At 45.2% G+C, this 12,803-nt stretch overlaps 1 protein-coding gene and 1 non-coding gene across 5 annotated transcripts in view; both read right to left on the bottom strand.

Moving 5' to 3' along the window:
- Positions 1-756: 756 nt before the first annotated feature.
- The window catches only part of HRH2 (histamine receptor H2), a 52,659-nt gene continuing 40,612 nt past the window's right edge, over positions 757-12,803 (bottom strand). For 3 of the 4 annotated variants that reach the window (XR_004056439.1, XM_030927766.1, XM_030927767.1), the window contains one exon: positions 757-3,710. Coding sequence is in view for 3 of the 4 variants with exons in the window: in XM_030927766.1 (XP_030783626.1) it covers positions 3,518-3,710 (193 nt within the window). In the remaining variant the exon portion in view is untranslated. Of the gene's footprint in view, positions 3,711-11,066; positions 11,823-12,803 lie in introns of those variants that run through there. The other variant, XM_030927768.1, reaches the window with a different exon arrangement.
- Positions 7,787-7,893, bottom strand: LOC115896627. The gene has a single exon (XR_004056541.1). It is a non-coding gene; the product is annotated as a U6 spliceosomal RNA (small nuclear RNA).

Here is a 12,803-nt window from a genome sequence, read left to right on the forward strand (position 1 = left end):
TGCCAACCCAATTTACTACCTTCACCTTCCCCAAGTCTTCCAGCTTTGTCTTTTCTCCCCTGAAATATATATTAAAACTCATTTTCAGCAGAGCAGTTCCTGTACGTTTGATTTACACACAATCTCTTCTCTGCTTCTTGTGAAAATTTGTCAGGGTATGTCTTCGTGGGCTCTTCTGGAGGAATGGAAGCTCAGAATTCCACAACCTCTGGCCTCCTCCCTACCATGCTGGGGAGCACGGCTCACGGCTGACATTGCGGTGATCAAACATCATCCTCAACTCCGGCCTGCCCCCTTCCTTCCTCCTCAAAACCCTTTTGTTGGTAGCTCTAGGATTCATTCTTTGCATAAAATCCATGCATTTTCCCTTGACCTGGTTTTTGCTTGTGCCTCATCCATCCACCCACTCTCTATTGTGGGCTTGTTTGATTGGCAAGTTTTCCATTTTAAAGATGCCTCTTTCTCCCACATAAAAAAAGGTGTCTCTGCATCTGACAACTCCAGGAAGACTTACCAAGCTCCTCCCAACTACCTGGCTCTCCAGGTCCTTCTGATCAGCCCTTCCCTCACTTCTGGTGTGGCCCTTTAAGATAAAACTAGCTTCTGGAAAATGTCTTCTCTTTTTGAGGCAATTTTTAATTTGGCCTTTACCCCAGCATTTTATCATGACTCTTTTTCTAAATCAAGACACCGTATGATGAAGTTTGGGAAGCATTTCCTCACCAGGAAGTTAAAAAATAAAACCGTGAGGCAGCATCTGTTTCGATAGTTTTATTGGAACACGATGGTAACACAAACATGGATTTGGGGTCCCACCACAGATGTTCCTCCTCCAGGCAGCATGCACCCCACTTCTGCAGCCAGTAGAGGCTCCAGGAGGCCTGCAGAAGGCGGAGGCAGCCCAGAGACAGACGTGGAGGCGTCTTCTGCAGTGGCGGGTGGTGTGTTGGCCCCTCGGGCCAGAGCTCTGACCAGCTGAGTCTGTGAACAGCCAGACTGGTTTGTTTTCACTCGAGGTCATGTGGCCATGACTGGGAGACCTGCCTGCCTCAGACTCCTGGGAAAACTTCCAAGGAGGGGGTTCTGGGGATTCCAGAAGGAATTCAGCCAAGAGACTAAGCACCTCTGGGGGTCACCAGGGCAAATCCTGCCTTTAGGTTTATTGGCAGATACACTGCTGAAAGCATCTGTTTTGTCCACTCTCTGCACTCTCTTTTCTCTGCTCCTTCATCCAACACACATTTATTAAGCTCCTACCATGTGACAAACTCTCCTGCAGGGGTTAGACAGACAACGGGCACCAGAAACAGACAGGACCCACAGCCTCCTGAGGAGGAGAGACAGACAATATTCAAGGAATCACACCAACAGCGTGCCAGTGCCTTCCAAGGAGAGCTCTGAGGGGTGTGGCAGGGGCCTGGCCTGGTGTGAAGGGCCAGGGAAGACTTCCTCAAGGAAATGACATCTCAGGGCACTAAAATGGGCAGGAGGAGCCTTTTGTCGTGGAAACAGCTTTGAGCATGGAATGGGCAAAGCGAGTTAATCAAACTAAAAGGAAAAGAACAGCAGGGCCAGAGTGAAGTTGTAGAGGAGGCCTGGTGCAGGGAGAGGCTGGAGAGGGCCCAGCAGGGTCCAAGCACACAGGGCCCGAGGGCCAGGCTGAAGATGATTTTATCCAGCTGTGTGGCACGACCTGGATTGCATCTGCATGGCTCACTCTGGCTGTCGGATGGAGGGTGGACTGGGTGGGGGCGAGAGTGCTGAGAGGTGTTCCAACTGTCCTGATGGAGACGATGGTGGTCAGATGGAGTGACACAGAGTAGATGGGGAGAAGCCAGCAGATGGTGGAGCCAGGGCTCCATGAGGACCGAGGCAAAGGGAGGTGGCAAGGTGGACCCTCAGCCTGTGAAGCCCGGGCAGGCTTTGGTCTGAGAAAGGGACCTGGGGAACAGAGCAGGTGCAGGGGGAAGGCAGGCACGCAGCTGCAGACACGCTGAGGGAGAGCGCCTCTGAAACTCCCAGGTGGAGGTGTTGCGGAGGCGGCAGTGGGTCTCAAGCTCCTGGAAGGAGCCAAGCCTGCAGTTATAAATCTGTGAAGGATTTCGTAACCGAACCTCGTGCCTTGTAACTGGAGTTGTGAGTGCAGACAAGGTCACAGGGGGAGAGGTGCTGAGTGAGAAGAGAGGACTCTGGACTGAGCCTGGGGAACAGCCATATCTGATGGCAGCTAGAGGACGATGAGTTGCAAAAGGGACAGAAAAGGGAGGTCAGGGATGTTAGGGAGGGGGAAGACCACGAGGCATCTTGGAAACCAAGGAAGATTGAGTGTCAGGGGCCAGCCAGGAGATGCCACTGAGAAGCCCTGGGGGCAGAAGTCCCTCCACAGCCCCCTCTCTCTGGGGCTGGCACTATCCTGTCTCTTTGAGACACTTTATGGATCCTGTGAATAGGAACAGGGGGCCTACCCTCTTGGACAGGAGAATCAAAAGCTGCTTAGAGTGGTCAGGAGACGTGCCCAAGGTCATACGGCCACCAGAGAGTGCTGGGGGCCAACTCCATTCACAACCATTACAGTCCCTCAAGCTCCATTCCTCCCTCCATGAAGCCTGGCTGCAGACACTCTCCCCAGCAAGTCCACTACACACCACTTCTTGATGACAAGCACCAGAAAGGGTCATACTCTAGCAGGAAGGGACCCCCATGGCCTGGAGGTCTAAGCCTTGCTAGGAGGAAGGTGGCTGAGTCAAGGAAATATTTGCCCTCTCTCCTGAGAGGCGATGTAGTGCAGTGTCAGCGGTGTGGGTTTGAGGCCTGGCTTTTCACTCATCATCTCATTCATTCACCCATTCAACAAATACTTTTGCATGCCTCCTATGTGCTACGCACACTTTCTAGGTGCTGAGTGGCCTTGGGTAGGTCCCTTACTTCTCTGAGCCTCAGTTTCCATCTCTGTAAAGTTGGGGTGGTGAGTCTTGCTGTAAACTCATGTTGCTATAAGGGTTACAAGAGCTCATGCCAGGGAAGCACCTGGTACACAGTAGGTGCTCATGAAAAGCTATTTCCTTCCTGTCTCTATCTTTACCTTTCCTTTCCTTCATCCTGCAGAACCCAAGAGGGAGTGAGAGACCAATGCTTTCTTGCAATACCCTCTGCCTTGCTCAGAGGACATGCACGTTCCTACACATACGCACCCATGCACACACATGTGCACGCATCCCCGTCTGTCCAACCTTCTCTGCTCATGACTCCCAGGGCCAGCACCAACATGGGCTTTGAACCCATGGGATTCAGCCCACTCGGGCCCAGAGGAGTCTTGTGTGCCTGTCTGGGAATGCTGAGCACAGAATAGGCTGTTCCGCCCTAGGCCTGAGGACCCCACACCCAACTGTGTGTTCTGGGAGCCCCCCGACTCAGTCCAGGGTGAGTCCTTGGTGGCTTTGGAGACTGGGTCCTTAGGAGCTCCAGGAGTCACATCTTGGGGACCAGGAACAGTATCCTCAGTGTCCTGGGGCTAGGTCTAGACAGCCTCAGAGGGCAGCGTCCTCACCGCTTTCTGGGGAGGTCTCTTCTGTGGCTCCTCAGACAGTGGCTCCCCCGATGGTTCCTCCGAGGGGCCTCCCATGTGTCTCTGAAGGAACCTGAGCCCCCACAGGCTCTTGCAGCAGCTCAGGAGGTTGCTGGAGCACGTAATGCAGGACAGTGCTGGCTTCCTGAGGAGACACAAGCACATGCCAGGCTGAGGTGGCCGCAGAGCAAGGCAGGGCAGCCCAGGTTTAGCCTCTCGATTTTGCTTCTACTAAGTTAGGGCCTGGGAAGGGTGGGATGGGGTGGGGAGGGGAGGGGAACCGCCCTTTGCCACCCAGAGCAGCCTATAGGCAACAAGGACTTCTTCCCTCAACCCACAAGAAGGAGTATTCAGGAGACTTGCTTTCAAATCCCAACTCCACTTCTAACATGTTGTATGCCTATGGTCAATTTACTTAGTTTCTCTGGACTTCAAATGAAGATAAAAATATCCAGTTCAGGATTTTTGTTTTGTTTTTGTTTTTGTGTTTTTTGAGACAGGGTCTTGTTCTGTTGCCCAGGCTGGAGTGCAGTGGCGTGATCATAGTTCACTGCAACCTCAAACTCCTGGGCTCAAGGGATCCTCCCGCCTCAGCCTCCTGAGTAGCGGACACTATAGGTGCGTGCCACTGTGACTGGCTAGTTTTTTTAAATTGCCTTTTTGGCCGGGCGTGGTGGCTCACGCTTGTAATCCCAGCACTTTGGGAGGCTGAGACGGGCGGATCATGAGGTCGGCAGATCGAGACCATCCTGGCTAACACGGTGAAACCCCGTCTCTACTAAAAATACTAAAAATTAGCCAGGCGCAGTGGTGGGCACCTATAGTCCCAGCTACTTGGGAGGCTGAGGCAGTAGAACGGCGTGAACCCGAGAGGCAGAGTTTGCAGTGAGCCGAGATCGCGCCACCGCACTCTAGCCTGGGCGACAGAGCGAAACTGTCTCAAAAAAAAAAAAAAAAAAAAAAGCCTTTTTTTATAGAGGTGGGTTGTCACTCTGTTTCCTGGGCTGGTCTTGAACTCCTGGGCTCAAGTGATCCTCCTGCCTTGGCCTCCCAAAGTGCTGGGATGACAGGCGTGAGCCACTGCACCCAGCCCTCACTTTTCCTACTCCTGAAAGAATTCAGTGTTACAGAATACACATAAAAGTAAGCACACATAGGCTGTCTGGTAGTAGGAGCCCCGTCAAAGTGTGCCATTTCCGAGTCTTAGTGAGATGATTCCTGAGCATCTGCAGCATGCCCCGAGTTGGGGAAGAAGTTTGGGAGAAGTCTGAGTTACTCCATCTGGCATTCAAATCAGCTGTGAACACCTCGGCCACCAAGGGAATCAAGCGTACTCCTCCTTCTCCCTTCCACATAGAGGGAAGGGAACACTTGTGCCTTTAGTGTCCATCTGATGATAGCTGTGGGTTTGGAGGCCTGACTTTGAAAGGCTTTGTGAACAAAGACATAGCTGATATCTGCGCTTCCTTCCATGTGAGGGCATGTGCCGGCCAGGCCATTGCAGAAGGTCTGGGTGTGGCCCTTCCTCCCTGAACACCCCACCTGCACCTGGGCCTCAAGGTCATCCCTCTGGCATTTCAGAGCCTGCAGGCGTCCTTTACCGTGTTAGCAGTGTACATATTTGACCAAGCAGGCAGGTATTTGCCCTTGCATTAACATTCCAGATGCAGCCTGTGGCTCTGAGAAGGCAACTCTCATTGCACTCAGTGAAATTATCAAAGAACAGCTAGCTCTAGGCTAGGAAATAACCAACTCCCTTCTTCTAAGGGGCCTAAAAATCACTTAAAATAATGCTATTTTGGAAATACCACATGTTCATAGTAACAAATTCAGACCATAAAGATTAACTAAAATGAAAATAAACATCTCAAGTCTTCCTCTATTCAGTCATATCTCTTTGTTACATGTCAATTTACTCATTAAATATTTTTAAATGAAATGCATTAAGCATCCAAAGAGACGCTATATAAAACACATATACATGGCTTAAGGAATATTGAAAAGATTACCAGTGGAACCACCTGTCAGATTAGGAAACTGAACTTTACCAGCCCCTGATTTGTTTCAGCAAATATTTCTGTATCCCTAAACAATCTATTGTGTTGTTCTGCCTGTATTTCACTTGTATATACATAAAATCATGTTTTATGAACTTTTCTCTGTAGCTAACCTTTTGTTATAGTTTAACACTATATTTTTGATAGGTATAGCTGTAGCTCATTTTCACCGTTGTAAAGTATTTCAGGGCCAGGCACAGTGGTTCATGTCTGTAATCCTAGCACTTTGGGAGGCCAAGGCAGGTAGATTGCTTGAGCTCAGGAGTTCGAGACCAGACTGGGCAACATGACAAAACCTGGGAAACATGGTGAAACTCTGTCTCTAAAAAAAAAATACAAAAATTAGCTGGGCCTGGTGGCATGCACCTGTAGTCCCAGCTACTTGGGAGGCTGAAGCAGGAGGATTGCTTGAACCTGGGAGGCTGAGGCTCCAGTGAGCTGAGATTGTGCCACTGCACTCCAGCCTGGGGGACAAAGTGAGAACCCGTCTCAAAAAAAAAAAAAAGGTCCACTCTGGGGAGTAGGTGGTCCTGTGTGTGGGGGGAGTAGGTAGTCCTGCTCCATAAGGAGCAGTTAAAAACAAACAAACAAAACAAAAGATTGGGCATAAGTTGATAACTGTTTACATCTGTGTGATGGGTTCAGGGAGCCTTACTATGTAAACGTTTAAAATGTGCTGTAATTTTTTAAAAATGATATTTCATTGTATGAATAGACTTCAATTTATTTATGCATTTATCTGTTAAAGGACATCTGGATTGTTTCCAGTTTTTTACCCTTACAAGAAATGCTGCTCGGGACTTCACTGAACCTGTCCCCTGGTGCATAGGTGTTTGAGTGCCAGCTGAATTCTCTATCCTTTTCCACTAGTCTATTTGTCTATTCTTGCAGCATTACCACCAAGGACTTAATTGCTATATCTTATTTTTTTCCTCTTTAGAAAAGACTTGGCTATTCCTGATCCTATTCTCAACTGTACAGATTTTAGAATCTGTACAGCTTGTCCATTTCTATGAGAACACTGCTTGGATTAATGGGAATTGTTCTGAACATACAGATTAATTTGGCAAGGAGAAACATCTTTATTAAATTGAGTCTTTTCCTCCAGAATCTATGAGTCATTTGAATTAACGTTAGGGTATAACAAGGGTATTGCACATAAGATCAGTACACAAAATGCAGTTGCATATATGCAGTCCAGTTCTCTATGTATCAGAAATAGGTAGCAAGACCACTTATAACAACAGCCAAAATTACAAGGCACCCAGGTACTCATCTAACAAAAGACATACCAGGTTTTTATGAAGAAAAGTATATAATCATTGAAAGATTTGTTTAACTCTTCTTCAATGTCTAATTTTCTGATTGTTCTTGTAAGTGGTAGTTTTCAAAAGTTGACAATGTACGTTGATTTTATGCCTGGCAATGCTGCTCAGCTTTCTTATTCATGACAACAATTTGTAGATACTTTCTGGTTTTTGTATAGAGGATGGTTATTAGCTGTGAATAATAATAGTTTTGTTTTTTTCCCCCTTCTTATTTTTTAAATTTATTTTTCTTGTCTTACTGGACTGATCTCTGGTAATATGTTGAATAGAAGTGTGATGGCCATCTCTGCTCGCTATTTTAGAAGTAGTTTATTAGTATTTCCTCAGGTTAAGGAAGTTTCCTTCTGTTCAGAATGTGCTCAGATATTTTGTTTTGTGTTTCAAATCGTGAATAAATGCTTAAACTTACCCAGTGTTTTTTTTTTCTGCCTCTATCGATATAATATTCACAAAGACCTTTTTTCTTCTTTAATTTGTTGAGGAGCGGAATTACATTAGTAACATTTCTAATATTAAAGCAACCTTCTGTTTCTGTATAAATCTAACTTGGTCATAAGGAATTATATTTTTCTTTAAAAATATTGCACGATTATGTTTTCTAATGCTCTGAAATTTTTGTTAACTATGTTCATGTTTCTGATTAGCTTGTAATTTCCCTTTTCATACTTATTTTTTAATCTGTTCTCATAAAATAAATAGGAGAGTTTCTCTTTTTTTCTCTCCTCCGAGAGAGTTTGTATAGGACTGCACAGTGATCTCTTTTCTTTGAGTGTCTGGTAGAACTCATTTGCAAAACCAAATACTATTGGTGTTTTATTCATATTATGTATTTATTTTTAAAATATGGAATTCTCATGAATTTGCATGTCATACTTGTACAGGAACCATGCTAATCTTTTCTGTATGGCCCCAATTTTAGTATATGAGCTGCCAAAGTGAGCCTGTCATTTTATTTATTTTTAATGGTTATAGGGCCATTCAGGTTTTCTATTTCTTCCCAAGTCAGTTTTGGCAAGTTCTGTTTACTTATTCACTTCACCTTAGTTTCTTCTTGTTTTGGGCATAAAATTGATCATAATGTTCTTATTATCTTTTTTGATCTCTGCAACATCTATATTAATATCTCCCCTTTATTATTCATAGTCTTTACTTATGTTGTTTATTCTGTTATCTTAACAAATTTTGCCAGAACTTTTCAAAGTACTAAAGTTTGGTTTTGCTGCTCTTCTCCTTATTAAATCTTTGTCTTCTGTTTCATTAATTTCTTCCTTTGTCTCTACTGTTTCCTTTCTTTAATTGTCTTTGAGTTTATTTTGTTTTTCTTTTTAACTTCCTAAATTGGCTGTTTAAATCATTACATTTCAAATTTGCTTTTAAAAATACGAGCCATTAAGGCTATATATTTCCTTTTGAGTAGCGTTTTAGTGGCATCCTATAAGCTTCGATGTGCAGTATTTTCATTGTCGTTTACTTTAAAATGTTTTCTAATATCCATAATTATTTTTTCTTCATCCCATGATCTATTAAAAATGTTTACAACTATGTAAGAGTTTTGTTATTATTTAATTTTGTTGTAGTCAGATAATTATTCTGTATGAAGCATATTCAATGCCTTGAAATATGCTGATACATACTTCTTAGCCTAACACATGGTCAGCTTTTTAAATGTTCCATATGTGGTTGAAAGGAATATGTACTCTCTAGTTGTTAGATACAGTGTTCTAAGCGTTTTGTGTTTCCCAAATATTAATTACTATTTTATCATAGTTTAATCTGTAAATTTTGATAGAGGTATATTATACATTTTCTGCCCTAACGATTATTTGTCAATTTCTCTTTGTAGTTCTGTCAACTTTACATATTTTTAAAGCAGGGTTATTTGGTACATACAAATTTAAAATGTATCTCTCTGGTGAACTGAACTGTTCATCAAAATATGGTGACCATATTTATCTTTAAAGATGGTATACTTTGGCCGGGTGCGGTGGCTCATGCCGGTAATCCCAGCACTTTGGGAGGCTGAGGCGGGTGGATCTGAGGTCAGGAGATAGAGACAATCCTGGCTAACAAGGTAAAACCCTGTCCCTACTAAAAATACAAAAAAAAAAAAAAAATTAGCCAGCCGTGGTGGCAAGTGTCATCTACTCAGGAAGCTGAGGCAGGAGAATGGCGTGAACTCAGGAGGCAGAGCTTACAGTGAGCCAAGATCCCACCACTGCACTCCAGGCTGGGCAACAGAGTGAGACTCCATCTCAAAAAAAAAAAAAAAAGTTGGTATACTTTTGCTTATAGCTACTCAGATTTCTTTCAGTTAGTATTTGCTGGGTACATCTTTTTTTCCTTTCTATGCTTTCAAAAATTATGTTCTTTATATTTTAAGTCTCGTGTAAAAACATTTGTTTGGAGTTAAAAAACCAAGCCTGACAATCTTTGTATTTTTTTAATTGGCCAATTTGTTCCATTTATATTCACTGTAATTACTGATTTATTTTCATTCATTTCTTCCATCTGTTTTTGTGCTTTACATTTGTCCCATTTTTTTCTAAATTTTCCCCCCTTTTCTTGTTTTAAGTTGATTTCTTTTTCTCGTTCTCTTTCCTCCATACCATATGGAATCTCTACCTTCTGTTTTTTAAGTGATTATCCAAGGCATTTTGACATGCATATTTAGCTTTAAAAAGCCCAGTGGCAGGAGTCCTTCTCTCTCTTACTTGACTTGCCCCCCATGCTGTGCATAAGCTGGGATGAAACACCAAACTGGGATTCCCATGCTGTGTAGACTCTAGTATAGATTACTTTTAATGGCAAAAACTGCAATTACTTTTGCACCAACCTACCACTTGCAAAGATTCTAGTAGGTTTAATCTTCTTCAACCCACTTCACGGCCCCATGGCCCCTCTTTGCCCTGAGCCAGAACACTGGAAGCTAGTGGATGCTAATGGGGTTATAGGTGTGTATAACACGGCATCTGCTGAACAGTAAGTGTTTGTGATAAACACCTCATTTTCACATTTCCATCCTCCATTCCCCTTCTCATGCTAACAGCACCTTGATTCTTCTTTGGAATTCGACCTTCCCCACTTTTTGTCCTTGTGGATTAGGTGGAATTGACCTATTTCCCTTTGCCCTGGCTTCAGGGTTGGGTATGTGACAGTTGGTTCGGGGATAGACATATGACCCAATCCAGCCAATGAAACTGAAGCCTGGAGCTTTTTGTTGGAATAGTAGGAAAGGGATATACTTTTCCACTGGGTCTGCAAAGATGTTAAGATAGAAGCTTGCACCCACTGGTGGCTCTGTGGGAAGACTCCGCCTGAGGATGAAGTCAACACAGTGGAAAGCCGAGTTGAAAGTTGGAGAAAGACAAGTTCCTGAGGACATTTGAGCCCTTGGGTCCAGCCACGCTTGAAGCTACTCTTAGTCTCTTCAGTTCTATGAGTCAGTTACCTATCTCCCAAACTCCATCCTCTTTTAACTGGGTTTCTGCTACTTGCAGTTAAGAGGGTTCAGACTAATCATATTCCTAAATAAATGTCATTTGAATCTGAATATCGTGTTTTTACATGGACGGTGTTATAATATGTTCAGCCACCAGGGGACAGGACCCGGTTTCAGAGCTACTGGGCATGGGTAGCTTTGCTCAGCCCCGCTCTGAGCCTCAGTTTTCTCATCTGTGAAATGAATTAATAATAGCACCCTCACAAGGCTAATGTGAGGACAACGGATGATGAATGTCAGTGCCCCTTCCCATTTCCCTCCACTGCTTATCATACAAATGATCAGACAGAACCACCATCTGTATGTGTTACCCTGCTATTTCTTGCATCTGTGCCTTTGCACAGATTTTGTTATTCACACTGCTTTAAATTCCTACCTTTTCTTCTTTGCTGGTCAATTTATCCTGTGTTTTTACTTTTTTTTTTTTTTTTTTTTTTTTTTTTTTGAGACAGAGTCTTGCTTTGTCGCCCAGGCTGGACTGCAATGGCACCACCTCAGGTCACTGCAACCTTCACCTCCCGGGTTCAAGCAATTGTCCTCCCTCAGCCTCCTGAGTAGCTGGGATTACAGGTGCATGCCCAGCTAATTTTTAAATTATTTTTAGTAGGGACGGGGTTTCACCATGTTGGTCAGGCTGACCTCAAACTGACCTCGTGATCTGCCTCGGCCTCCCAAAGTGCTGGGATTACAGGTGTGAGCCACCATGCCTGGCCAATTTCTCCTGTTTCAATACTCTGCTCAGTATCATCTCCTCTGGGCAGCTGTCTCTGAGGTCTCCCAGAATTACTGGGTCCCTCCTGGCCCCTGCAGCCCCTTTGCCGAGGCACTTATGTCCCTGGATTAGGTGTCAGCTTACTTGTCTGTCTCCTGGACTGAACAGGAGTGTCATAAAGGCAGGCATTGGATCTTTCATCATCTACCTTGTCCAAGTTTATAGTAGGTGTTCATGTGTGTTAACGAAAGAATGAGAACCCCAATAAATCTCGGTTTGGATAGTGATTCTCCTGTCTTCTGACTTCCCAATTTCACAGATGGTCAGAAGCAGTCGAGCTTCTCCCCGGCTGTCTGCAGTAGCAGGTACCCACTTTCTGGCTTCATTTCACCATCTACCTTCTCACCACCAGCCTGTAAGAGTCTTGTGGGCAGGAGCCCCGGAGGGAGACCGTGAGGGAGGTTTACCACTTCAACAAACATCTGAGCGGCAACTGCGTGCTAGGAGTGAATGGGAGGAGGTGTGAGATTCAGAACCAGGAGTCCTGTGTTCTGTCTGAGCCTTCCTCATCCACCGCTGCTGGGTCTCAGACAACTCCATCCCTCTCCGTTCCTCAGTCCCTCTCCACATCTGTACAACAGGAGCAGTCCTGAAGAAGAGGCTGTGAAAGCCATGAGATGAGATGGGAGAAGTGGAATGTTTTGAAATTTCAGGGAATCCTTCTCTTTCTCCTCCTTTGTAAATGTTTTGTCACTGAGGGTCCCTAAAAACTCATGGGACTAAACTCATGAGCTAAAAAGCTCATGCCTGGAATCCCAGCATTTTGGGAGGCTGAGGTGGGCGGATCACGAGGCCAGGAGATCAGATCGAGACCATCCTGGCTAACACAGTGAAACTCCGTCTCTACTAAAAATACAAAAAATTAGCCAGGCATGGTGGCGGGTGCCTGTCGTCCCAGCTACTAAGGAGGCTGAGGCAGGAGAATGGCATGAACCCAGGAGGTGGAGCTTGCAGTGAGCCGAGATCGCGCCACTGCACTCCAGCCTGGGAGACAGACAGAGACTCTGTCTCAAATAAAAAAAAACCCAAACAAACAAACAAAAACCTGACAGTAGAGGGACTGTGTGCTAGGGCTCTGGGTTGATCCTGTACTGAACAACACACAGAAACCCCAGACTGAGAGGATCAGTTTCATCCTGGGAACTGGGTCACCAGGATGTCACTCCTTTAAGAGGAAATGGAAGTGCAGGAGGTTGGGGAGAAGAGGGGTTGGCTCCTACCCTCGGGGCCAGCCACAACCCACCTCACGAGAGGTCTTTCTTATTGCCTTAGACTTTTGCAAAAATTGGGGGCAACCCTTTCCTCTAGGCCATACCTATTTTTTGGTTGTCTTTTTTTGTTTTTTTTTTTTTTTTTTTTTTGAGACGGAGTCTCGCTCTGTCGCCCAGGCTGGAGTACAGTGGCCGGATTTCAGCTCACTGCAAGCTCCGCCTCCCGGGTTTACCCCATTCTACTGCCTCAGCTTCCCGAGTAGCTGGGACTACAGGCGCCCGCCACCTCGCCCGGCTAGTTTTTTGTATTTTTTAGTAAAGACCATGTTAGCCAGGATGGTCTCGATCTCCTGACCTCGTGATCCACCCGT

Source organism: Rhinopithecus roxellana, chromosome 3, assembly GCF_007565055.1.
Source record: "Rhinopithecus roxellana isolate Shanxi Qingling chromosome 3, ASM756505v1, whole genome shotgun sequence".
NCBI classification, from domain to species: domain Eukaryota; kingdom Metazoa; phylum Chordata; class Mammalia; order Primates; family Cercopithecidae; genus Rhinopithecus; species Rhinopithecus roxellana.